Source organism: Oncorhynchus nerka, linkage group LG24, assembly GCF_034236695.1.
Source record: "Oncorhynchus nerka isolate Pitt River linkage group LG24, Oner_Uvic_2.0, whole genome shotgun sequence".
Classification (NCBI taxonomy): domain Eukaryota; kingdom Metazoa; phylum Chordata; class Actinopteri; order Salmoniformes; family Salmonidae; genus Oncorhynchus; species Oncorhynchus nerka.
In genome coordinates this window covers 82,025,468-82,052,106 of record NC_088419.1, presented here as the reverse complement: position 1 = coordinate 82,052,106, position 26,639 = coordinate 82,025,468, and the positions used below count along the sequence as shown (strand labels likewise).

At 43.6% G+C, this 26,639-nt stretch overlaps 1 protein-coding gene across 2 annotated transcripts in view; it reads left to right on the top strand.

Moving 5' to 3' along the window:
* Positions 1-26,639, top strand: part of pde4ba (phosphodiesterase 4B, cAMP-specific a) — a 346,990-nt gene that overhangs the window by 54,027 nt on the left and 266,324 nt on the right. Inside the window, exons 1-2 of one of the 2 annotated variants that reach the window (XM_065009203.1) lie at positions 9,411-9,519; positions 18,563-18,658. In XM_065009203.1, the coding sequence (XP_064865275.1) occupies positions 18,617-18,658 (42 nt within the window). In that variant the 5' untranslated portion in view covers positions 9,411-9,519; positions 18,563-18,616. Of the gene's footprint in view, positions 1-9,410; positions 9,520-18,562; positions 18,659-26,639 lie in introns of those variants that run through there. The other variant, XM_065009204.1, reaches the window with a different exon arrangement.

Here is a 26,639-nt window from a genome sequence, read left to right as displayed (position 1 = left end):
ATGTGCCGTCATCCATCCGTCCAGGAAGGTTTTCTCCAGCACCTACAGTTGAAGTCAGAAGTTTACATACACTTAGGATTGAGTCATTAAAACTTGTTTTTCAACCTCTCCACAAATTTCTTGTTAACAAACTTTACGTTGGTTAGGATATCTACTTTGTGCATGCCACAAGTAATTTTTCCAACAATTGTTTACAGACAGATTATTTAACTTATACTTCACTGTATCACAATTCCAGTGGGTCAGAAGTTTACATACACTAAGTTGACTGTGCCTTTAAACAGCTTGGAAAATTCCAGACAATTATGTCATTGCTTTAGAAGCTTCTGATATGCTAATAGACATCATTTGAGTCAGTTGGAGGTGTACCTGTGGATGTATTTCAAGGCCTACCTTCAAACTCAGTGCCTCTTTGCTTGACATGATTTAAAAAAAGAAAAAAAAATTGTAGACCTCCACAAGTCTGGTTCATTGTTGGGAGCAATTTCCAAACGCCTGAAGGTACCACGTTCATCTGTACAAACAATAATACGCAAGTATAAACACCATGGGACCACACAGCCGTCATACTACTCAGGAAGGAGACGTGTTCTGTCTCCTAGAGATGAACATACTTTGGTGTGAAAAGTGCAAATCAATCCCAGAACAACAGCAAAGGACCTTGTGAAGATGCTGGAGGAAACAGGTACCAAAGTATATATATTCACAGCAAAACGAGTCCTATATAGACATAACCTGAAAGGCCGCTCAGCAAGGAAGAAGCCACTGCTCCAAAACCGCCATAAAAAAAGCCAGACTACGGTTTGCAACTGCACAAGGGGACAAAGATCATTCTTTTTGGAGAAATGTCCTCTGTTCATGAAACATAAATATAACTGTTTGGCCATAATGACCATCGTTATGTCTGGAGGAAAAAGGGGGAGGCTTGCAACCCGAAGAACAACAACCCAACCCGTGAAGCACAGGGGTGGCAGCATCATGTCGTGGGGGTGCTTTTCTGCAGGAGGGACTGGTGCGCTTCACCAAATAGATGGCATCAAGATATGAGTCAAGTTAAAGCTTGGTCGCAAATGGTTCTTCCAAATGGACAATGACCTCAAGCATACTTCCAAAGTTGTGGCAAAATGGCTAAAGGACAACAAAGTTAAGGTATTGGATTGGCCATCGCAAAGCCCTGACCTCAATCCTATAGAAAATTTGTGGGCAGAACTGAAAAAGTGTGTGCGGGCAAGGAGGCCTACAAACCTGACTCAGTTACACCAGCTATGTCAGGAGGCATGTGCGAAACTTCACCCAACTTATTGTGGGAAGCTTGTGGAAGGCTACCCGAAATGTTTGACCCAAGTTAAACAATTTAAAGGCAATGCTACCAAATACTAATTGAGTGCATGTAAACTTCTGACCCACTATTATATACTATTACGTTTTTAAAGTTGTGAAATGTCAGTTATTGTTAAACTATTATTCTGACATTTCACATTCTTAAAGTTGTAAAGTGGTGATCCTAACTGACCTAAGACAGGGCATTTTTACTAGGATTAAATCTCAGGGATTGTGAAAAACTGTATTTGGCTAAGGTGTATGTAAACTTCCGACTTCAACTTTATGTGACAGAACATTTGTGTGGTTTAAAGTAGATGAGTCATGTATGGATCTGGAAGTTGGATTCATTCATAGCATGAAATTATGTTATAGATATAAATTAAACCAGTTTTTTTCCTGAAACATTGAAACATTTAAAAGCATTTCTTTGTGCTATTGCTATAATTTGTTGTGATCAATCTGCGTATGTTAGGCCTTTCATACGCCCCCCCGCCTCTAATTCCGATTTTCCACTAGCTACAGGACAGAGGGTTTCTATGGTGAAAATGATTGCTGTCCAATTTCATACCACTCTGTGTTATTGAACATGTTTTGAAGGCTGCTGTTGCAAACCAATGAATATAAAAGCATGATGAAGTATTGTATTGTACCCGTTTTCCTTTGTGGACAGCTCAGTGGCTTCTATTCTAGTAGGATCTTTTTCTGTTGGAGTTACTGTTGATGCTCCATGATAATGACAGTTAATGACCGTTGATGATGACAGTCAGATGACGTATTCTATCAGATCCCTTCATAGATTAGGTAGATTGGGATTACAGTTCACTATGTTTGTATAGAAAACATGAGAGCCAGCTCTGAAAACAGTGGCTCCTTAGTTCCTTTAGTTTGCCCTCTTTGGCCTAACCTCTACATCAGCTGTACTGTAGCCATGGGTGGTGTGGACTCACAGTACACTGTGGTCAGAATTACATCTAATTATCTCTGATCCATAATCTCTACCAGTCTGTCATGATCATTCCCAATAGACAGCCTTCTAGGGGTCCTGAGACTCAACCACTGTCTTTATAGTTTTATGGTGATTATTTACTATATGCTGCATTCCAAATCTAGCTGGTATTTGTATATACTGAAAAATACTATGGTAACGAGCTGTACTTTCAGATTTTTATCCCAAAGGTCAATGAATCGTAGCTAGTGATTGTTATTCAGTTAAGCGTTTTACATAGGCTGTGTCCTCCAGGCATATATCTTCTTAATGATACATTCAGCTCCACAGATAGCATGGATTTATAGTATTCATGTATTATAATCACATGTATAAGGAAGTAATAAGCTCTTCAAACTAAAATCATTTATCTTTGTGTATTAAGCTAAAGCCCTTGACCCAGGTTCTTTGTATGCAGATTTTAGAGGTTCTCTCTCTCTCTCTCTCTCTCTCTCTCTCTCTCTCTCTCTCTCTCTCTCTCTCTCTCTCTCTCTCTCTCTGTCTCTCTCTCTCACCCTCACTTACTCTCTCCCTGTGTGTGTGTGTGTGTGTGTACAATACATGTTTGTCCAATAACATAGCTGAAGCAAGGCACCCTCTGGATTCGTACCAGATCAGGAGAGGATCCAATCAGTCCTACTCTTACAGAAATATTGATGTTATTCATGCATGGATGTTATTTATGCATGGATGTGTTTCTACTGCTAAGCTCTGTCCATAGCCACCATCAGTGGTGTATTTATACCCCACTGCCTTTATGCTTTGGTTGCCTTAGCATTCACTGTTCAAAATGCTTTAGACTATACTTGATTTGATTCAGTTGTAGTGAACCAACTCAACATGATTCTATTATTTTTCTCTGCGCTACTGGAAAGCTCCTCTCAGAAACAAATGCTGTCATGATTATTATTATAGGTTGTGTGGTTGTGTGTGGATAGTTCCACTGTGAGGTAAGCATGACTAACAACGATGACAAAACATCCTGTGAAATTGTACCACTACTCTGACTGGATTGAGGTTTGTATTTCCTGTTTCCGAAGCAGCCTAACTGTCTGAAACAGTCTTAATATCATCAGGAAGGGGCAGTCTTAGAAAAGAGAGCAAAGGCTTAGCATTATTCCATTGGAATGGGGTTCCCATTGAGAAACAGTGACCATGTGTGTAACACTTTTGACACAGGTGTGGATGTCTTGTGAACGTCAGTAAACGCATTAGTTGCTGGGTACAGGGCACTGCCAGGGCACGGCTGGTCAGTCAGTCACGACGCCAGACTACACGGAACAAGGCCATAACAGAGCCTTTGTGTCTGATATTATTATGATCCCCTCATTAAATGAATTAAGGCCAGGATTTGATTTCTTCCAGACAGATGCACCACACTAGGGACATAATGTTCCAGATGTTTTCATCTGATAAATCTGTAATATTAGATGATAATAGAGGCCCTGCTCTTCTCTGTATGTGACTCTGTTTCTGGGTACAAGGGACTCATTTGAATTTGATATTGATGAAAGATTTTTGGATGAAAGGTGATTACAGACTTGGCCGTATAAGAATATTTTGAAGATAAATACACAACGCAGAGGATGAGAGGACTAAAAACGAGAGTACTAATGGTCAATACGGAATTGTAAATAGGAGTTGGGTTTCAGTTCAACATCTGTTTAGAATCTGTGGAATGTCACTCCTGAACTCAGTGCTACGTTCTGTACATTGAGTCTGGAGCAGGATACTTGTTATTTGGCCATTGGCCAGTTCTACTGCAAGGACTTCTGATTGGTCAACCCCAGGCTTGGTTGGGGGGTTATAAATGGCATCCTGTTCCTTTGTTCAGTGGAGAAAAACTGAGGACAGAGGAGACGCAACATCTACCTCCCAGCATAACATCTTGATTTGTCCTTCTCAAATTAACCTATTTTTCTACCCTTGATATGCTTTGGAGTTTGTGTTATTAAGGATTACATCAACTGCTAACAGCTGGACTGAAAAAGTATTTGTTTGTGTGTGTGTTTGTCAGAGGAGCCTAGTTTGATGTAGATGAGAATGTGTTTTCATGTATGCTGAAGAAGCCAGATATTGTTGTTGTTAGGGAGGTCAGAGAGAGGGCTGATTCTGGAAGTGGGCTGCTACACCTCCAGAATCAACTTGTCAGGCCTTTTCTGACAAGCTGCTCCTAATCACGCCTGAACAGCCTCCGGTATCAGTGCACATTTGTGGTGATATTGGGAAGTCTGGGTCATGTTCACAGGCTGACAGTAGCTGGCCTTCAGATAGCAGTCTGGCCATGTTCACAGGCTGATGGCCACCCCCCCCCAAAAACACAAACAAAAACAGATTTTCATCAAGTCAAATGATGCTTGTATCTAAACCAAAGTAGATCATTTAAAGATAGTTCTATACATCATTTGGGGTCTCTATAAGCTTCTAAATGAGGTCCTAAACCTAGCATGAAAGGTTTCATTACATACAGTCGGGAGGAACTACTGAATATAAGAGCAACGTCAACTCACCAGGAATATGACTTTCCCGAAGCGGACCCTGTGTTCTGCCTTCCACCCAGGACAATGGATCGGATCCCAGCCGGCGACCCAAAACAACGATGCCGTAAAAGGGGCAAACGAAGCAGTCTTCTGGTCAGGCTCCGGAGACGGGCACATCACGCACCACTCCCTAGCATACTACCCGTCAATGTCCAGTCTCTTGACAACAAGGTTTATGAAATCCGAGCAAGGGTAGCATTCCAGAGAGACATCAGAGACTGTAACGTTCTTTGCTTCACGGAAACATGGCTCACTCGAGAGACTCTATCGGAGTCGGTGCAGCCAGCTGGTTTCTTCACGCATCACGCCGACAGAAACAAGCATCTTTCTGGTAAGAAGAGGGGCGGGGGGGTATGCCTTATGATTACCGAGACGTGGTGTGATCATAACAACATACAGGATCTCAAGTCCTTCTGTTCACCTGACTTAGAATTCCTCACAATCAAATGTCGACCGCATTATCTACCAAGAGAATTCTCTTCGATTATAATCACAGCCGTATATATTCCCCCCCAAGCAGACACATCAATGGCCCTGAACTAACTTTATTTGACTCTATGGAAACTGGAAACCACATATCCTGAGGCTTCATTCATTGTAGCTGGGGATTTTAACAAGGCTAATCTGAAAACAAGACTCCCTAAATTCTATCAGCATATCGATTGCGCAACCAGGGCTGGTAAAACCCTGGATCATTGTTATTCTAACTTCCGCGACGCATATCAGGCCCTCCCCCGCCCTCCTTTCGGAAAAGCTGACCACGACTCCATTTTGTTGCTTCCAGCCTACAGACAGAGACTGTCTTTCGGATGGGACGTTAAACGGGTGTCCTGACTCTCTGAGGTCATTAAAGATCCCATGGCACTTATCGTAAGAGTAGGGGTGTTAACCCCGGTGTCCTGGCTAAATTCCCAATCTGGCCCTCAAACCATCACGGTCACCTAATAATCCCCAGTTTACAATTGGCTCATTCATCCCCCTCCTCTCCCCTGTAACTATTCCCCAGGTCATTGCTGCAAATGAGAACGTTTTCTCAGTCAACTTACCTGATAAAATAACGGATAAATAAAAAATAAATAAAACAAGAAGCTCCCGCGCTCAGGTCTGTTCAACGCTGGTCCGACCAATCTAATTCCATGCTTCAAGACTGCTTCGATCATGTGGATTGGGATATGTTCCGCATTGCGTCCAACAACAACATTGACGACGAATACGCTGATTCGGTGAGCGAGTTCATTAGAAAGTGCATTGACGATGTTATACCTACAGCAACGATTAAAACATTCACAAACCAGGAACCGTGGATTGATGGCAGCATTCGCGCGAAACTGAAAGCGCGAACCACTGCTTTTAACCAGAGCAAGGTGACGGGAAACATGACCGACTACAAACAGTGTAGCTATTCCCTCCGCAAACAAGCTAAGCGTCAGTATAGAGACAAAGTTGAGTCAAATTTAACGGCTCAGACATGAGGTATGAGGCAGGGTCTACAGTCAATCACGGATTACAAAAAGAAAACCAGCCCCGTCGCGGACCAGGATGTCTTGCTCCCAGACAGACTAAATAACTTTTTTGCTCGCTTTGAGGACAATACAGTGCCACTGACACGGCCCGCTACCAAAACCTGCGGACTCTCCTTCACTGCAGCAGACGTCAGTAAAACATTTAAACGCGTCAACCCTCGCAAGGCTGCAGGCCCAGTCGGCATCCCCAGCCGCGCCCTCAGAGCATGCGCAGACCAGCTGGCTGGTGTGTTTACGGTCATATTCAATCAAGCCTTATCCCAGTCTGCTGTTCCCACATGCTTCAAGAGGGCCTTGAAAGCTAAGGTAACTGAGCTAAAGGACTACCGCCCCGTAGCACTCACTAACGTCATCATGAAGTGCTTTGAGAGACTAGTCAAGGACCATATCACATCCACTCTACCTGACACCCTAGACCCACTCCAATTTGCTTACCGCCCCAATAGGTCCACAGACGATGCAATCGCAACCACACTGCACACTGCACTAACCCATCTGGACAAGAGGAATACCTATGTGAGAATGCTGTTCATCGACTACAGCTCAGCATTTAACACCATAGTACCCTCCAAGCACTCACAAACTACAGATGCACAATCGAGAGCGTCCTGTCGGGCTGTATCACCGCCTGGTACGGCAACTGCTCCGCCCACAACCGTAAGGCTCTCCAGAGGGGTAGTGAGGTCTGCACAACGCATCACCGGGGGCAAACTACCTTCCCTCCAGGACACCTACACCACCGATGTCACAGGAAGGCCATAAAGATCATCAAGGACAACAACCACCCGAGCCACTGCCTGTTCACCCCGCTATCATCCAGAAGGCGAGGTCAGTACAGGTGCATCAAAGCTGGGACCGAGAGACTGAAAAACAGCTTCTATGTCAAGGCCATCAGACTGTTAAACAGCCACCACTAACATTGAGTGGCTGCTGCCAACATACTGACTCAACTCCAGCCACTTTAATAATGGAAATTGATGGAAATGTTTGTAAAAATGTGTCACTAGCCACTTTAAACAATGCCACTTAATATAATATAATGTTTACATACCCTACATTACTCATCTCATATGTATATGTATATACTGTACTCTATATCATCTATGGCATCTTTATGTAATACATGTATCACATAGCCACTTTAAACTATGCCCCTTCGTTTACATACCCTACATTACTAATCTCATATGTATATACTGTACTCCATACCATCTACTGCATCTTGCCTATGCCGTTCTGTACCATCACTCATTCATATATCTTTATGTACATATTCTTTATCCCCTTACACTTGTGTATATAAGGTAGTAGTTGTGGAATTGTTAGGTTAGATTACTCGTTGGTTATTACTGCATTGTCGGAACTAGAAGCACAAGCATTTCACTACACTCGCATTAACATCTGCTAACAATGTGTATGTGACAAATAAAATTTGATTTGATTTGAAGTGTAAAATTAAAGGTACACCTAGGTGTGTTAGGTGTTAAGCCTGTGTTAAAAGTTGCTTTAAATTATTAAAAGACAAACAAGCAATTGTGATTGTGTTGAATTGTGTTTGGGGAAAAATGTAGACATGGTTTTAAAAAGGTACTGGTAATATTTTATTCAGTACAGACATTTTTGGGGCGGCTTAACCCACCCTGTCCCGCGGCTCAACTTACCCCATACCCGGAGAAAGTTGTGCCAAGAGGTCACTTTTTTGTTTTCCAAACTGTAATGTTACACATGTTACACACCCTGAAATATATGTAGATATCTTTGTTACTATATTTCCCTTGACAGAGTGATGCTGAATTAAAAAGCTAAACTAACCCTACTATTCCCTATTTACGCCTGTGGTCCTGCCTGTCGAAACACCTGTTTATGGCTGAATGGGGTGGTAACGAAGCAGAATTAATGCCAATTAGCCTTCCTCAGATGTCCAGTTTGTCACACACATACACACACACACACACACACACACACATACACAACACACACACGCATACAGACACACACACACACACACACACACACACACACACACACACACTACACACACACACACACACACACACACACGCATACACAACACACACACACAACACACACACATACACAACACACACACATACACAACACACACACACACACACACACACACACACAGCCTGGTACCAAAAGTCATACACCATCATTGTTGCTGTTCCTGTTCCCTGAAGAGCCAGTTGTTTGAACACCACAGCTTACGGCGTACAAGAGCCAGGACAGCCCCGTTTAATTTACTAATCTACATTTATGAAACACATAATTCCCATGCAGCCAATCGTAATCCGATAATGAATGTGTGCTTGTCACTGAAAAGGATCCTCTTAATGTGTTGCTAAAGACCTAGATATGGGTTTTCCAGTTCGTAGAAAACATGAGAGCCATATGGATTGAAGAGAGAATTTAATGAAGGCGCATTACTTTTTGCACGTTAGTTAGTCAAACTTATTTAGTAAAACATGTAATAGTGAAGTATTCAGTAAACGACAGGCCATATGACAGAGCACAGTGGCAGTCCTGAACACCCTGGTCCTGAATAAAAGCAGAAAGCTCTCATGTCAAACAGTTGCCTTGAGACAAGACTGTATACATGGCAGTAAACTCCTATGACGTCCAGCAAGTGTAACAGCTGTCAGTCAGAATGAACATGAGAGTGTACAGATGTAGGATCTTAATTTGATCACGCTTCTGTTGCTGAGAATTTTCCTGCACCGCAGCTTCCTGATTTACATACATTCACTGAAAACCCACACTAACACACAGTTATATTAACAGTATAGCAATTTTCATGTCTCCTACTTTAGTCCAATTACTAGCCTAACCACCGATCAAGCAACATTATGGACTAAACATTAAAATCCTGTTCCTGCAGGATTCTTTTGCTGTGACAATATAGGTCAAATTGAGAGCCTATATCTGTAAGCTGAGGACCAAGAGGAAGTGGTTGAGCTCTGATCTCTAACAGACAGTAAAGAGGAAACAGGTCCTTCATCCAATCAAAACATCCCCATGACCTGTTCCTGATCACAACTGTCTGTCAGCTTCCTCAATGCAACTGGTATCTGGATTTAGTCAGGAACGTTTTAGTCGACCACTAACCATAGCTATCAGTGCCAAACAGGTGAGTGATAACCTGTTCCTGCTCACAACTGTCTGTCTGGCTGCTTCCTCTAGCAGTCTATAACAACCGGTGTCTAGTTCTAGTCAGGAGTGTATTTCAGACTGTAAAGCATCACTACCATAGCTATCAGTGTCAAGAGGGTGAGTGAAATAGCTCTAAGGCTTTTAAAACCGGCAAATTAATATTTTCATAAGTGCTTCTCCAAATCTGTTTGACTTTGCCCACATGCTGTAGTGTGCTTAGGGAGACAGTGTTCTGTAGAACGTATGCTAATTCCTTGTTTGTAAATGGAGTCTATATTTTCAGTATATGCCCTGTGGTTTTAACACAAGCCTGATGAATGTTTTTAACAGACTGTAGCCATCTGTTTTAGGGACATGGGCTGTCCTTTATCTAACCTTTTAACTGACCACATCTCCCAATCTCTCTCTCTCTCTCTCTCTCTCTCTCTCTCTCTCTCTCTCTCTCTCTCTCTCACACACTCTCGCTCTCACTCTCGCTCTCTCTCCATCACTGACCCACTCTTTCTCTTTCTCTCTCTCAACTCTTTATTCTTTCACATTTTCTCTCTATCCACTCTGTCTTGCTCTCTCTCTCCATTACTGACTTTCTGTCTTCCCCTCCTCTCTTCCCTCTCCTAATAGTCTCTTTCTCCTTACTTACTATATTCTCTTTCTCCCCTACAATTCAATTCAATTCAAGGGGCTTTATTGGCATGGGAAACATGTGTTAACATTGCCAAAGCAAGTGAGGTAGATAATATACAAAAGTGAAATAAACAATAAAAATTAACAGTAAACATTACACATACAGAAGTTTCAAAACAATAAAGACATTACAAATGTCATATTACACATATATACAGTGTTGCAATGATGTACAAATGGTTAAGGGTACACAAGGGAAAATAAATAAGCATAAATATGGCTTGTATTTACAATGGTGTTTGTTCTTCACTGGTTGCCCTTTTCTTGTGGCAACAGGTCACAAATCTTGCTGCTCTGATGGCACACTGTGGAATTTCACCCAGTAGATATGGGAGTTGATCAAAATTGGGTTTGTTTTCAAATTCTTTGTGGATCTGTGTAATCTGAGGGAAATATGTGTCTCTAATATTGTCATACATTGGACAGGAGGTTAGGAAGTGCAGCTCAGTTTCCACTTCATTTTGTGGCCAGTGTGCACATAGCCTGTCTTCTCTTGAGAGCCATGTCTGCCTACGGCGGCCTTTCTCAATAGCAAGGCTATGCTCACTGAGTCTGTACATAGTCAAAGCTTTCCTTAAGTTTGGGTCAGTCACAGTGGTCAGGTATTCTGCCACTGTGTACTCTCTGTTTAGGGCCAAATAGCATTCTAGTTTGCTCTGTTTTTTTCTTAAATTAATTCTTTCCAATGTGTCAAGTAATTATCTTTTTGTTTTCTCATGATTTGATTGGGTCTAATTGTGCTGCTGTCCTGGGGCTCTGTGGGGTGTGTTTGTGTTTGTGAACAGAGCCCCAGGACCAGCTTGCTTAGGGGACTATTCTCCAGGTTCATCTCTCTGTAGGTGATGGCTTTGTTATGGAAGGTTTGGGAATCGCTTCCTTTTAGGTGGTTGTAGAATTTAATGGCTCTTTTCTGGATTTGGATAATTAGTGGGTGGTTAGCACCTAGCGAATCACAGCCAGCAGAACCAGATACCCAGGACCCACTCTGTTACAGTCTTATGGGCACATAGCCTAGCAGAGAGGTATAAGTTATAAAAGAAAGCTAAATTGGCTCACCAGGGAGGCGCTTGATCGCCGTTGAGCCATTCACTCACACGAACACACACACACACACACACACACACACACACACACACACACACACACACACACACACACACACACACACACACACACACACACACACACACACACACACACACACACACACACACACACACACACACAACCATGGGAGCTGTCCCTCTATAACTTTGAATCATTAGCATCATTAGCATGGGAGAAATTAAACTGTGCAAGGCCATTACTGCTGCTTTCATTAGCCAGCTATGCTAAATGGGTTGAGATATACTGTAAGGTATGGGATAGGAGGTTATGTTATCACTAGACAGGATACTAGCAAACAGGCCCTCTTAATGTACAGTGCAAGGAAGGCTAATGCTGTACTGCTATGATTTTTATAATAGCAATGTTGGACTGGAAATAATGTCACATACCCAATCATGACATTAAGTATGTGAGAGGTTGGCTGCTGTGCCTCTCCCAAGTCCTATTCATCCAATCAAACAACTCCCCTCCAGCGCTCTTGATCAATGATTGGCTCTTGGGCAAACTTCTGCTAGCATTTTGTCCATGTGTATTCATTGTACATCCTTGGGCTCCATTAGCACCCATAGGCTTTTACTGACTGATGGGGATGTTCGGTATTTGTGGATTGGGATGTTCTAGGCCTCGTTACCTTAACGAAGAAAGCTTTCTCTATGGGCTCTCGCGATCAAGGCCGGTTGTTATACAGCCACGATGCAGTGCCTTAGACCGCTGCGCCACTCAGGAGGCAGGATGATTGGAGAGAAACACTATACGCACCTGTACATGAGGTAACCAGAAGCAACATGTGTGTTGCGGGAGCTGTACTGTTACACTAGCAATACTAAAGTGCCTATAACACTTTATAATAGTCAAAGGTATATGAAATACAAATGGTATAGAGAGAAATAGTCCTATAATTCCTATAATAACTACAACCTAAAACTTCTTACCTGGGAAAATTGAAGACTCATGTTAAAAAGAACCACCAGCTTTCATATGTTCTGAGCAAATAACTTAAACGTTAGCCTTTTTTACATGGCACATATTGCACTTTTACTTTCTTCTCCAACACTTTGTTTTTGCATTATTTAAACCAAATTGAACATGTTTCATTATTTATTTGAGGCTAAATTGATTTTATTGATATATTATATTAAGTTAAAATAAGTGTTCATTCAGTATTGTTGTAATTGTCATTATTACAAATAAATAAATAAAAGTTGTCCGATTTATCGGTATCGGCTTTTTTGGTCCTCCAATAATCGGTATCGGCGTTGAAAAATCATAATCGGTCGACCTCTACTTCTGACCCACTGGAATTGTGATACAGTGAATTATACGTGAAATAATCTGTCTGTAAACAATTGTTGGAAAAATCTGTCGGAAAAATGCCCTAACCGACTTGGCAAATGTATAGTTTGTTAACAAGAAATGTGTGGAGTGGTTGAAAAACAAGTTTGAATGACTCCAACCTATGTGTATGTAAACCTCCAACTTCAACTGTAGTATTCTTTGACTGAATGTTTTGTGCAATTACTGGAGTAATGTAATGAGTGGTGTGATCGTTAATTTGACAAAATGTGACTATTTTTTTAGTTACTTGGTCCATGTGTACAGGCTACAAGTACACTGAAATTATGTTTTTTGCATGTCGTTAAAACAACGACCTGAAAAATACGTATTTTCAACTTTCAAACGAAACGGGCCGTAAACGTCTTTTTATAGGTGTCTTTTCAGCGACATGAAAAATACGTCTTTTCAACCAAAACCAAAGTTATATTAGAAGTCGGGCATAGTCGTCTTTTCAACATATTTGCTGGGTGCCCCCCCCCTCTCTCTCTCCGCTCGGCACAGCCAGAAGAGGACTGGCCACCCCTCATAGCCTGGTTCCTCTCTAGGTTTCTTCCTAGGCAGTTTTTCCTAGCCACCGTCCTTCTACACCTGCATTGCTTTCTGTTTGGGGTTTTAGGCTGGGTTTCTGTACAGCACTTTGATATATCAGCTGATGTAAGAAGGGCAATATAAATACATTTGATTTGATTTGATTTGAACATGCATCTTGGTGTTATAAATTTGGGAGGTGGAAAATATATTTCCCTCTTGGTTGAGGGAGGATGACTTGAAATGTTATTTACACGATGAAAGCTCTCTATATTTCAGCTTCATAAGAGAAGGCATGAGAATGATGATGAAACAATGTACCCACCCAGGCCCTACAGCAGTGGTTCCATGAAGAGCAATACTCTGTCTGATATATAAACACAATAATGCAGTTCCTGAAAACAATCTCAGCTAATGTAGGTAGCCTAGCAGTTAAAAGGTTGGTCCAGTAACCGAAAGGTTGCTGATTCAAATCTCTGAGCTGACTAGGTGAAAAAATCTGTAAATTTGCCCTTGAGCAAGGTATTTAACCCTAATTGCTCATGTAAGTTGCTCTGGATAAGAGTGTCTGCTAAATGACTAAAATGTCAAATGTAAAAATAATAAAAAATAAATGATGTGCTGGTATGTGCTCTGTAAAGCTAGAAAAACTATTGACATCAGGATGAACTCGCAAAAATGAACATTCAACACTCAATGTTGTGATCTGTTTCCCAATGCCTCCCCGATGTCTCCATCATCACCGGTGATTTAGCTAACCCCCCTGTCCCATACCAGAGAGCGTCCATCCCTCTACCCACCCTATGATTTAATGAAGCTCTGACCTCGGGTTACCACTCCCACTGCAGCCTGGCCTGGCCACCACCCATTATTATTATGATTTGAACCAAGGATCATGCAACAGTGGTGTCTGGGTTATGATGGGCTCCCGAGTTGCGCAGCAGTCTAAGGCACTGCATCTCAGTGCTAGAGGCCGTGATTGGGAGTCCCATAGGGAGGCGCACAATTGGCCCAGCGTCGTCCGGGTTTGCCCAGTGTAGGCCGTCATTGTAAATAAGAATTTGTTCTTAAATGACTTGCCTACTAGTTAAATAAAGGTTAAATAAAACATGTGTTTTTAAATGATACGGTTACACGCACACATAAACACACACATAAACCCACACACACACATAAACACACACATAAACACACACACACACATAAACACACACATAAACCTACACACACACATAAACACACACATAAACCCACACGCACACATAAACACACACATAAACCTACATGCACACATAAACACACACATAAACACACACACACACACACACATAAACCTACACGCACACATAAACACACACATAAACACACACACACACACACATAAACACACACATAAACACACACATAAACCCACACGCACACATAAACACACACATAAACACACACGCACACATAAACACTCACATAAACCCACACACACACATAAACACACACATAAACCCACACACACACATAAACACACACATAAACCTACACGCACACATAAACACACACGCACACATAAACACTCACATAAACCCACACACACACATAAACACACACATAAACCCACACGCACACATAAACACACACATAAACCTACATGCACACATAAACACACACATAAACACACACACACACAGATAAACACACACATAAACCTACACACACACATAAACACACACATAAACCCACACGCACACATAAACACACACATAAACACACACGCACACATAAACACACACATAAACCCACACACACACATAAACACACATAAACACTCACATAAACCCACACACACACATAAACACTCACATAAACCCACACGCACACATAAACACACACATAAACCCACACGCACACATAAACACACACATAAACCCACACGCACACATAAACACACACATAAACCCACACGCACACATAAACACACACATAAACCCACACGCACACATAAACACAAACTTAAACACATGCACACACACACACAAACACACATAAACACGCACACGCACACACACTCACATAAACACACACACGCACAAACACACATAAACACACATCCATCTTAAACTACATGGAGAACCTGAACAGCTCTTCTCTGAAACACACTGGTTGTGTGTGTTACAGTACACAGACAGACCGGATGATGATCATTGAGTCAGGAGTCAGAACAAGATAGTGTATAAACAAAGGATCTGAAGAAATGAGAGCTAACACAGAGCCATTTAGGAGAACAGAGCAGAGCTTCTCCACACCACATACTGAGTGAAACTGTAAGGACACGCGCAGCACTGTGATCCTGACTGAAACTGCCCAGGTTTTTCCATCATTAGCATAACTGTCACTTCAAATCAAATCAAATTGTATTTGTCTCATGCACCGAATACAATACGCTGAACAAAAATATAAATGCAACATGCAACAAATTCAAATATTTTAGTGAGTTACAATTCATATAAGGAAATCAGTCAATTTAAAATACAGACCTTACAGTGAAATTCTTACTTACAAGCCTCTTAACCAACAATGCAGTTTAAGAAAAATGTGTTAAGTGTGAAATAGATAGGTGAAAAATAATTTTAGAGCAGCAGTAAAATAACAATAGCAAGGCTATATGCAGGGGGTACCAGTAGTCTGGGTAGCCATTTGATTAGCTGTTCAGGAGTCTTATGGCTTGGGGGTAGAAGCTGTTGAGAAGCCTTTTAGACCTAGACTCCGGTACTGTTTGCCGTGCAGTAGTAGAGAGAACAGTCTACGACTAGGGTGGCTGGGGTCTTTGACAATTTTTAGGGCCTTGCTCTGACACCGGCCTGGTATAGAGGTCCTGGATGGCAGGAAGCTTGGCCCCAGTGATGTACTGGGCCGTACGCACTACCTCCTGTAGTGACTTGTAGTCGAAGACCGAACAGTTGCCATACCAGGCAGTGATGCAACCAGTATGGATGCTCTCGGTGGTGCAGCTGTAGAACTCTTTGAGGATCTGAGGACCCATGCCAAATCTTTTCAGTCTCCTGGGGGGGAATAGGTTTTGTCGTGCCCTCATCACGACTGCCTTGGTGTGCTTGGACTATGGTAGTTTGTTGGTGATGAAGACACTAAGGAACTTTAAGCTCTCAACCTGCTCCACTACAGCCCTGTCGATGAGAATGGGGGCGTGCTCGGTCCTCCTTTTCCTGTAGTCCACAATCATCTCCTTTGTCTTGATCACATTGAGGGAGAGGTTGTTGTCCTGGCACCACACGGCCAGGTCTCTGACCTCCCTGTAGGCAGTCTCATCAAACTTAATGATGGTGTTGGAGTCGTGCCTGGCCATGCAGTCATGAGTGAACATGGAGTACAGGAGGGGACTGATCACGCACCCCTGAGGGGCCCCTGTGTTGAGGATCAGCGTGGTGGATGTGTTGTTACCTACCCTTAACACCTGGGGGCGAACCGTCAGGAAGTCCAGGATCCAGTTGCAGATGGAGGTGTTTATTCCCAGGGTCCTTAGCTTAATGATGAGCTTTAAGGGCACTATGGTGTTGAACGCTGAGCTGTGGTCAATGAATAGCATTCTCACATAGGTGTTCCTTTTGTCCAGGTGGGAAAGGGCAGTGTGGAGTGCAATATAGATTACATCATCTGTGTATCTGTTGGGGCGGTATGCAAATTGGAGTGGGTCTAGGGCTCCTGGGATAATGGTGTTGATGTGAGCGATGAACAGCCTTTCGAAGCACTTCATACAGACGTGTGTGCTACGGGTCGGTAGTCATTTAGGCAGGTTACATTATTATTAGTATTCTTGGGCACAGGGACTTTGGTGGTCTGCTTAAAACATGGGAGAGATTGAAAATGTCAGTGAAGACACTTGTCAGTTGGTCAGAGTGCATGTTCTGGTAATCCATCTGGCCCTGCGACCTTGTGAATGTTGACCTGTTTAAAGGTCTTACTTACATCGGCTGCGAAGTGCGTGATCACACAGTCGTCCGGAACAGCTGATGGTCTCATGCATGTTTCAGTGTTACTTGCCTCTTTTTATTTTTATTTTACTTTTATTTAACCAGGCAAGTCAGTTAAGAACAAATTCTTATTTTCAATGACGGCCTAGTGGGTTAACTGCCTGTTCAGGGGCAGAACGACAGATTTGTACCTTGTCAGCTCGGGGGTTTGAATTTGCAATCTTCCGGTTACTAGTCCAACGCTCTAACCACTAGGCTACCCTGCCGCCCCGAGCTCTAAGCGAGCATAGAAGTAATTTAGCTCATCTGGTAGGCTCATGTCACTGGGCAGCTTGTGGCTGTGCTTCCCTTTGTAGTCTGTAATAGTTAGCAAGCTCTGCCACATCCGACGAGTGTCAGAGCCGGTGTAGTACGATTCAATCTTAGTCCTGTATTGACGTTTTGCCTGTTTGATGGTTCGTTGGAGGGGACAGCGTGATTTCTTATAATCTTCCGGGTTAGAGTCCAACTCTTTGAAAGAAGCAGCTCTACCCTTTAGCTCAGTGCGGATGCTGCCTGTAATCCATGGGTTTCTCGTTGGGGTATGTACGCACGGTCACTGTGGGGATGACGTCATCAATGCACTTATTGATGAGGCCAGTGACTGATGTGGTGTACTCTTCAATGCCAACGGAAGAATCACGGAACATATTCCAGTCTGTTCTAGCAAAACAGTCCGATAGCTTAGCATCTGCCTCATCTGACCACTTTTTTCCTCTGTTTCTTACTTTTGGTGTGCTTTGCTGACCTTGCGTGACCCTGTTCCCTCACACACATCATCTGGCGTAGGGCTAGAGTTAGTCTATACCTGTTGTTTATGAAGCACGACAAATAACATTTGATTTGAGTGCGATGGGAGAGTGAAGACCTAGGATTGTCCTCACACTGTCCTCGTACTGTCCTCTCACTGTCCTCTCACTGTCCTCTCACTTTCCTCTCACTGTCCTCTCACTGTTGGACCAGCATTCCAGGTGAAGCTGGTTGAGCGAATGCCAAGAGTGCAAAGCTGTCATCAAGGCAAAGGGTGGCTACTTTGAAGAATCTCAAATATAAAATATATTTTGATTTCTTTAACACTTTTTTGCTTACTGCATTATTCCGTATGTGTTATTTCATAGTTTTGATGTCTTCACTATTATTCTACAGTATAGAAAATAGTAAAAAATAAAGAATGAGTAGGTGTGTCCAAACTTTTGACTATATATATATATATATATATATATACTGTATATCTTGTTTTTATTTTGCTATGTATATTTTATAGAATACTAAACAACTACACAAACTAAGTCCTCTTTGGACTCTACAACAGTAACACGTATGTGTGTGTGTATTGTGTTGTTCCAGGTGTGTATGTGAAGCTAGCTGCTGTGTAACAGAGTGAGGAATACTCCACGGAAGATGAGGAAGAGCAGGAGTGTGCTGACGGTGTCTCCCAATGATGTAAGTAACAACATTCTAACAACGTTCCAACAATATTGCCACAAGGTTCCAAGAACACTCATTCCCACCCTTGAATTCATCCCAGAGTGGCTTAGGATACATTCAGAGAGAGAGAGAGAAAGAAAGAGAGGGGAGAGAGAGAGAGATAGGGTGGGGGAGAAAGGGTAAGGAGGGAGAGAGGAAGGAGAGAGAGGGAGAGGGTGGGGGAGTAAGGGTAAGGAGGGAGCGAGGAAGGAGAGAGAGGGAGAGGGTGGTTGAGTAAGGGTAAGGAGGGAGAGAGGAAGGAGAGAGAGAGAGAGGGTGGGGGAGTAAGGGTAAGGAAGGAGAGAGGAAGGAGAGAGAGAGAGGGTGGGGGAGAAAGGGTAAGGAGGGAGAGAGGAAGGAGAGAGAGAGAGAGAGAGAGAGGGTGGGGGAGTGAGGGTAAGGAAGGAGAGAGGAAGGAGAGAGAGAGAGGGTGGGGGAGAAACGGTAAGGAGGGAGAGAGAGAGGGTGGGGGAGAAAGGGTAAGGAGGGAGAGAGGAAGGAGAGAGAGAGAGAGGGTGGGGGAGAAAGGGTAAGGAGGGAGAGAGGAAGGAAGGAGAGAGAGAGGGTGGGGAGAAAGGGTAAGGAGGGAGAGAGGAAGGGAGGAGAGAGGGTGGGGGAGAAAGGGTAAGGAGGGAGAGAGGAAGGAAGGAGAGAGAGAGAGGGTGGGGGAGAAAGGGTAAGGAGGGAGAGAGGAAGGAGAGAGAGGGAGAGGGTGGGGGGAGAAAGGGTAAGGAGGGAGAGAGGAAGGAGAGAGAGAGAGAGGGTGGGGGGGAGAAAGGGTAAGGAGGGAGAGAGGAAGGAAGGAGAGAGAGAGAGAGAGGGTGGGGGAGAAAGGGTAAGGAGGGAGAGAAGGAAGAGAGAGAGAGAGGGTGGGGGAGAAAGGGTAAGGAGGGAGAGAGGAAGGAAGGAGAGAGAGATAGAGGGTGGGGGAGAAAGGGTAAGGAGGGAGAGAGGAAGGAGAGAGAGAGGGTGGGGGAGAAAGGGTAAGGAGGGAGAGAGGAAGGAGAGAGAAAGAGAGGGTGGGGGAGAAAGGGTAAGGAGGGAGAGAGGAAGGAAGGAGAGAGAGATAGAGGGTGGGGGAGAAAGGGTAAGGAGGGAGAGAGGAAGGAGAGAGAGAGAGAGGGTGGGGGAGAAAGGGTAAGGAGGGAGAGAGGAAGGAGAGAGAGGGAAAATAGAAAAAAAGGCTTCCACTCCAGTTGTCCCTAGTGATAGCAGTAGAAGGCACACTTCTTCTGATCTAACCTGCAAACAGCTCAGTGACAGGGTAGACTGGAAAAAAACAGACAGCCTCATGTTGGCTCATCTCTCAGCCTTATCCTACTCTCTGTTCTCTCTACTCCTGTGCCTCCCTCTTACTTCTCCTACTAGATGGACAGTAGATAAAGGTGTGGGTGTAGTGTTACGTTGCTGTAGACAGCTTTGGCATTAGTCAGCCAGATGAGCTCTTATCCTCCATCTCCGTACCTCTCCTTTTCTCTCCCCTTATTGCATTTTTCAGCATCTCATGCTCTACCATTCTATTCAATGTCTCCTTCCTGTCGCTGTCACATTGTCCTTGCACCCTGTCACTAATCATTGCTCTCCCTTTCTCTTCCCTTTCCTCACTAAACGTATTGTTCCCTTCCTTCTTGCTCTCCCTTTCTCTTCCCTTTCCTCACTAAACGTATTGTTCCCTTCCTTCTTGCTCTCCCTTTCTCTTCCCTTTCCTCACTAAACTTCTTGTTCCCTTTCCTTTCTTGCTTCCTTCTTGCCCTTTCTCTTCCCTTTCCTCACTAAACGTATTGTTCCCTTCCTTCTTGCTCTCCCTTTCTCTTCCCTTTCCTCACTAAACGTATTGTTCCCTTCCTTCTTGCTCTCCCTTTCTCTTCCCTTTCCTCACTAAACGTATTGTTCCCTTCCTTCTTGCTCTCCCTTTCTCTTCCCTTTCCTCACTAAACGTATTGTTCCCTTCCTTCTTGCTCTCCCTTTCTCTTCCCTTTCCTCACTAAACATATTGTTCCCTTCCTTCTTGCTCTCCCTTTCTCTTCCCTTTCCTCACTAAACGTATTGTTCCCTTCCTTCTTGCTCTCCCTTTCTCTTCCCTTTCCTCACTAAACGTATTGTTCCCTTCCTTCTTGCTCTCCCTTTCTCTTCCCTTTCCTCACTAAACGTATTGTTCCCTTCCTTCTTGCTCTCCTTTCTCTTCCCTTTCCTCACTAAACGTATTGTTCCCTTCCTTCTTGCTCTCCCTTTCTCTTCCCTTTCCTCACTAAACGTATTGTTCCCTTTCCTTCGTATTGTTCCCTTCCTTCTTGCTCTCCCTTTCTCTTCCCTTTCCTCACTAAACGTATTGTTCCCTTCCTTCTTGCTCTCCCTTTCTCTTCCCTTTCCTCACTAAACGTATTGTTCCCTTCCTTCTTGCTCTCCCTTTCTCTTCCCTTTCCTCACTAAACGTATTGTTCCCTTCCTTCTTGCTCTCCCTTTCTCTTCCCTTTCCTCACTAAACGTATTGTTCCCTTCCTTCTTGCTCTCCCTTTCTCTTCCCTTTCCTCACTAAACGTATTGTTCCCTTCCTTCTTGCTCTCCCTTTCTCTTCCCTTTCCTCACTAAACGTATTGTTCCCTTCCTTCTTGCTCTCCCTTTCTCTTCCCTTTCCTCACTAAACGTATTGTTCCCTTCCTTCTTGCTCTCCCTTTCTCTTCCTTTCCTCACTAAACGTATTGTTCCCTTCCTTCTTGCTCTCCCTTTCTCTTCCCTTTCCTCACTAAACGTATTGTTCCCTTCCTTCTTGCTCTCCCTTTCTCTTCCCTTTCCTCACTAAACGTATTGTTCCCTTCCTTCTTGCTCTCCCTTTGATTGCTCTCTTATCCCTCTCTTTCTCTCTTTCTCTCTTTCTCTCTCCTCTCTATTTCTCTCTCTCCCCTCGCTCTCTCTTTCTCTCTCCTCTCTCTCTTCCTCGCTCTTTCCCCTCTCTCTCTCTCTCCTCATTCTCTCTCTCTGTAGAGTATCCTCTCTCCTCCCCCTCTCTGTCACTCTCTCTGTCTCTCCCCCTCTCTCTCTCTCTTTCTCTCTCTCTGTAGAGTATCCTCTCTCCTCCCCCTCTCTGTCACTCTCTCTGTCTCTCCCCCCTCTCTCTCTCCTCTTTCTCTCTCTCTGTAGAGTATCCTCTCTCCTCCCCCTCTCTGTCACTCTCTCTGTCTCTCTCCCCTCTCTCTCTCCTCTTTCTCTCTCTCTGTAGAGTATCCTCTCTCCTCCCCCTCTCTGTCACTCTCTCTGTCTCTCCCCCTCTCTCTCTCCTCTTTCTCTCTGTAGAGTATCCTCTCTCCTCCCCCTCTCTGTCACTCTCTCTGTCTCTCCCCCCCTCTCTCTCTCTCTTTCTCTCTCTCTGTAGAGTATCCTCTCTCCTCCCCCTCTCTGTCACTCTCTCTGTCTCTCCCCCCTCTCTCTCTCTTTCTCTCTCTCTGTAGAGTATTCTCCCCCCCTCTCTCTCTCTCTCTTTCTCTCTCTCTGTAGAGTATCCTCTCTCCTCCCCCTCTCTGTCACTCTCTCTCTGTCTCTCTCCTCCCTCTGTAGAGTATTCTCCCTCTCTCTCTCTCTCTCTTTCTCTCTCTCTGTAGAGTATCCTCTCTCCTCCCCCCTCTCTGTCACTCTCTCTCTGTCTCTCTCCTCCCTCTGTAGAGTATTATCCCCCCCTCTCGCTCTCGCTCTGTAGAGTATCCTCGTTTCCTCTCCTCCCTCTCTCCTCTCTCCAGCCTCCCTGGTCCTGCTCTAGCCTGGGTGCTTCCTGTGGGTTAGCAGTACTGTGTAGTAGGCCCTTCAGGCTGGCTGACAGGGATAGACCCTCTCCTCTCTGTCAGATTACTAAAGATAACACAAACACACAGGGGGGTAAGGGAGAACAATAGGTTTGTCTGGAGGATCACAGCAGGGGCTCGGGAGATGCTGACAGTGAATGGAGCCACTGTAGGAACTTGTACATGGACTGTGTTGTGTGTCTGAGGTGTGCATGTATTTATGTGTATAAGAAGTGCAGGATTCAGATTTTAAGGATAAGACACAAGGTTAGTCTGTTTGGAAGGGGTTTTAAGATGACCATAGACAAAGTAAGGCAGGAGGGTAAGAGCACCAGTGAAGGGGTCAGAGGTCGCGGAGGTTTGATGAGTCATTGTTATTGGCTTTGGGCATAAATAGACTATAGTCTGGTATGGGCTTGGCATAGTGTGATGTATGACCTCATAAGGGGTGGGATTAGATTGGGTGAGATGGTGTGTGTTTCTGTGTTTGCGTGTGTTAGACTTGAGTTTAAGTGTGTGTGTGTGTGTGTGTGTGTGTGTGTGTGTGTGTGTGTGTGTGTGTGTGTGTGTGTGAGGGGGAGGGCTCTACCTTTAGCTAGGGGGTTGTTATTGGATTCCAGTGTGTGTTGAGTGGAGGTGCAGAAGCACAGCTGTAGGCAACAGACAAAACGGCCTGATTAAATAACATCTAAGACACTCTTACAGCCAGGCCCACTGATGACTCATCACCCAGTCAGCTCAGCCTAAGTTTTTGTGTGTGTGTGTCTCCGTGCATGTGTCTGTGGTGTTTGTAGGAGGGCGCATAGATAGCTTTACGTGTGTCAGAGGCATCACTGGGACGGAACACTCCATTTAAATCGAATAGTCAGGATGAAAAACACAGCGAGTTGTGCCTGCACACACAGCCTTCATCAAGTCGCTAACCACCTGAATCTATTCCTACCAGGTACACATAATTGTTGCAATATCTCACTCTCACTCTGTGGCCAGGTACAGTCTGCCTCTTGCTGTGTAGCAGCTCATACAGTCTGTCACTCGCTGTGTCATTGACTTGTTTATTGTGTTATTGGCTTGTTTATTGTTTACTCCATGTGTAACTCTGTGTTGTTGTCTGTGTCACACTGCTTTGCTTTATCTTGGCCAGGTCGCAGTTGTAAATCAGAACTTGTTCTCAACTGGCCTACCTGGTTAAATAAAGGTGAAATAAAGGTGTAGCAACAGTCTGTCACTCGCTGTGTAGCAACTCATACAGTCTGTCTCTCGCTGTGCAGCAACTCATACAGTCTGTCACTCGCTGTGTAACAACTCATACAGTCTGTCACTCGCTGTGTAACAACTTATACAGTCTGTCACTCGCTGTGTAACAACTCATACAGTCTGTCACTCAATGTGTAACAACTCATACAGTCTGTCACTCAATGTGTAACAACTCATACAGTCTGCCACTCAATGTGTAACAACTCATACAGTCTGTCACTCAATGTGTAACAACTCATACAGTCTGTCACTCAATGTGTAACAACTCATACAGTCTGCCTTTCAATGTGTAACAATTCATACAGTCTGCCACTCAATGTGTAACAACTCATACAGTCTGCCACTTGCTGTGTAACAACTCATACAGTCTGTCACTCAATGTGTAACAACTCATACAGTCTGCCACTCAATGTGTAACAACTCATACAGTCTGCCTTTCAATGTGTAACAACTCATACAGTCTGCCTTTCAATGTGTAACAACTCATACAGTCTGCCACTCAATGTGTAACAACTCATACAGTCTGCCACTCAATGTGTAACAACTCATACAGTCTGTCACTCAATGTGTAACAACTCATACAGTCTGTCACTCAATGTGTAACAACTCATACAGTCTGTCACTCGCTGTGTAACAACTTATACAGTCTGTCACTCAATGTGTAACAACTCATACAGTCTGCCACTCAATGTGTAACAACTCATACAGTCTGCCACTCAATGTGTAACAACTCATACAGTCTGCCACTCAATGTGTAACAACTCATACAGTCTGTCACTCAATGTGTAACAACTCATACAGTCTGCCACTCAATGTGTAACAACTCATACAGTCTGCCACTCAATGTGTAACAACTCATACAGTCTGCCACTCAATGTGTAACAACTCATACAGTCTGCCACTCAATGTGTAACAACTCATACAGTCTGCCACTCAATGTGTAACAACTCATACAGTCTGTCACTCAATGTGTAACAACTCATACAGTCTGCCACTCAATGTGTAACAACTCATACAGTCTGCCACTCAATGTGTAACAACTCATACAGTCTGCCACTCAATGTGTAACAACTCATACAGTCTGCCACTCAATGTGTAACAACTCATACAGTCTGCCACTCAATGTGTAACAACTCATACAGTCTGCCACTCAATGTGTAACAACTCATACAGTCTGTCACTCAATGTGTAACAACTCATACAGTCTGCCACTCAATGTGTAACAACTCATACAGTCTGCCACTCAATGTGTAACAACTCATACAGTCTGTCACTCAATGTGTAACAACTCATACAGTCTGTCACTCAATGTGTAACAACTCATACAGTCTGTCACTCAATGTGTAACAACTTATACAGTCTGCCACTCAATGTGTAACAACTCATACAGTCTGCCACTCAATGTGTAACAACTCATACAGTCTGTCACTCAATGTGTAACAACTCATACAGTCTGTCACTCAATGTGTAACAACTCATACAGTCTGCCTTTCAATGTGTAACAACTCATACAGTCTGCCACTCAATGTGTAACAACTCATACAGTCTGCCACTTGCTGTGTAACAACTCATACAGTCTGCCACTCAATGTGTAACAACTCATACAGTCTGCCACTCAATGTGTAACAACTCATACAGTCTGTCACTCAATGTGTAACAACTCATACAGTCTGCCACTCAATGTGTAACAACTCATACAGTCTGCCACTCAATGTGTAACAACTTATACAGTCTGCCACTCAATGTGTAACAACTCATACAGTCTGCCACTCAATGTGTAACAACTCATACAGTCTGTCACTCAATGTGTAACAACTCATACAGTCTGCCACTCAATGTGTAACAACTCATACAGTCTGCCACTCAATGTGTAACAACTCATACAGTCTGCCACTCAATGTGTAACAACTCATACAGTCTGCCACTCAATGTGTAACAACTCATACAGTCTGCCACTCAATGTGTAACAACTCATACAGTCTGCCTTTCAATGTGTAACAACTCATACAGTCTGCCACTCAATGTGTAACAACTCATACAGTCTGCCACTCAATGTGTAACAACTCATACAGTCTGCCACTTGCTGTGTAACAACTCATACAGTCTGTCACTCAATGTGTAACAACTCATACAGTCTGCCACTCAATGTGTAACAACTCATACAGTCTGCCACTCAATGTGTAACAACTCATACAGTCTGCCACTCAATGTGTAACAACTCATACAGTCTGCCACTCAATGTGTAACAACTCATACAGTCTGCCACTCAATGTGTAACAACTCATACAGTCTGCCACTCAATGTGTAACAACTCATACAGTCTGCCACTCAATGTGTAACAACTCATACAGTCTGCCACTCAATGTGTAACAACTCATACAGTCTGCCACTCAATGTGTAACAACTCATACAGTCTGCCACTCAATGTGTAACAACTCATACAGTCTGCCACTCAATGTGTAACAACTCATACAGTCTGCCACTCAATGTGTAACAACTCATACAGTCTGTCACTCAATGTGTAACAACTCATACAGTCTGCCACTCAATGTGTAACAACTCATACAGTCTGCCACTCAATGTGTAACAACTCATACAGTCTGCCACTCAATGTGTAACAACTCATACAGTCTGCCACTCAATGTGTAACAACTCATACAGTCTGCCACTCAATGTGTAACAACTCATACAGTCTGCCTTTCAATGTGTAACAACTCATACAGTCTGCCACTCAATGTGTAACAACTCATACAGTCTGCCTTTCAATGTGTAACAACTCATACAGTCTGCCACTCAATGTGTAACAACTCATACAGTCTGTCACTCAATGTGTAACAACTCATACAGTCTGCCACTCAATGTGTAACAACTCATACAGTCTGCCACTCAATGTGTAACAACTCATACAGTCTGCCACTCAATGTGTA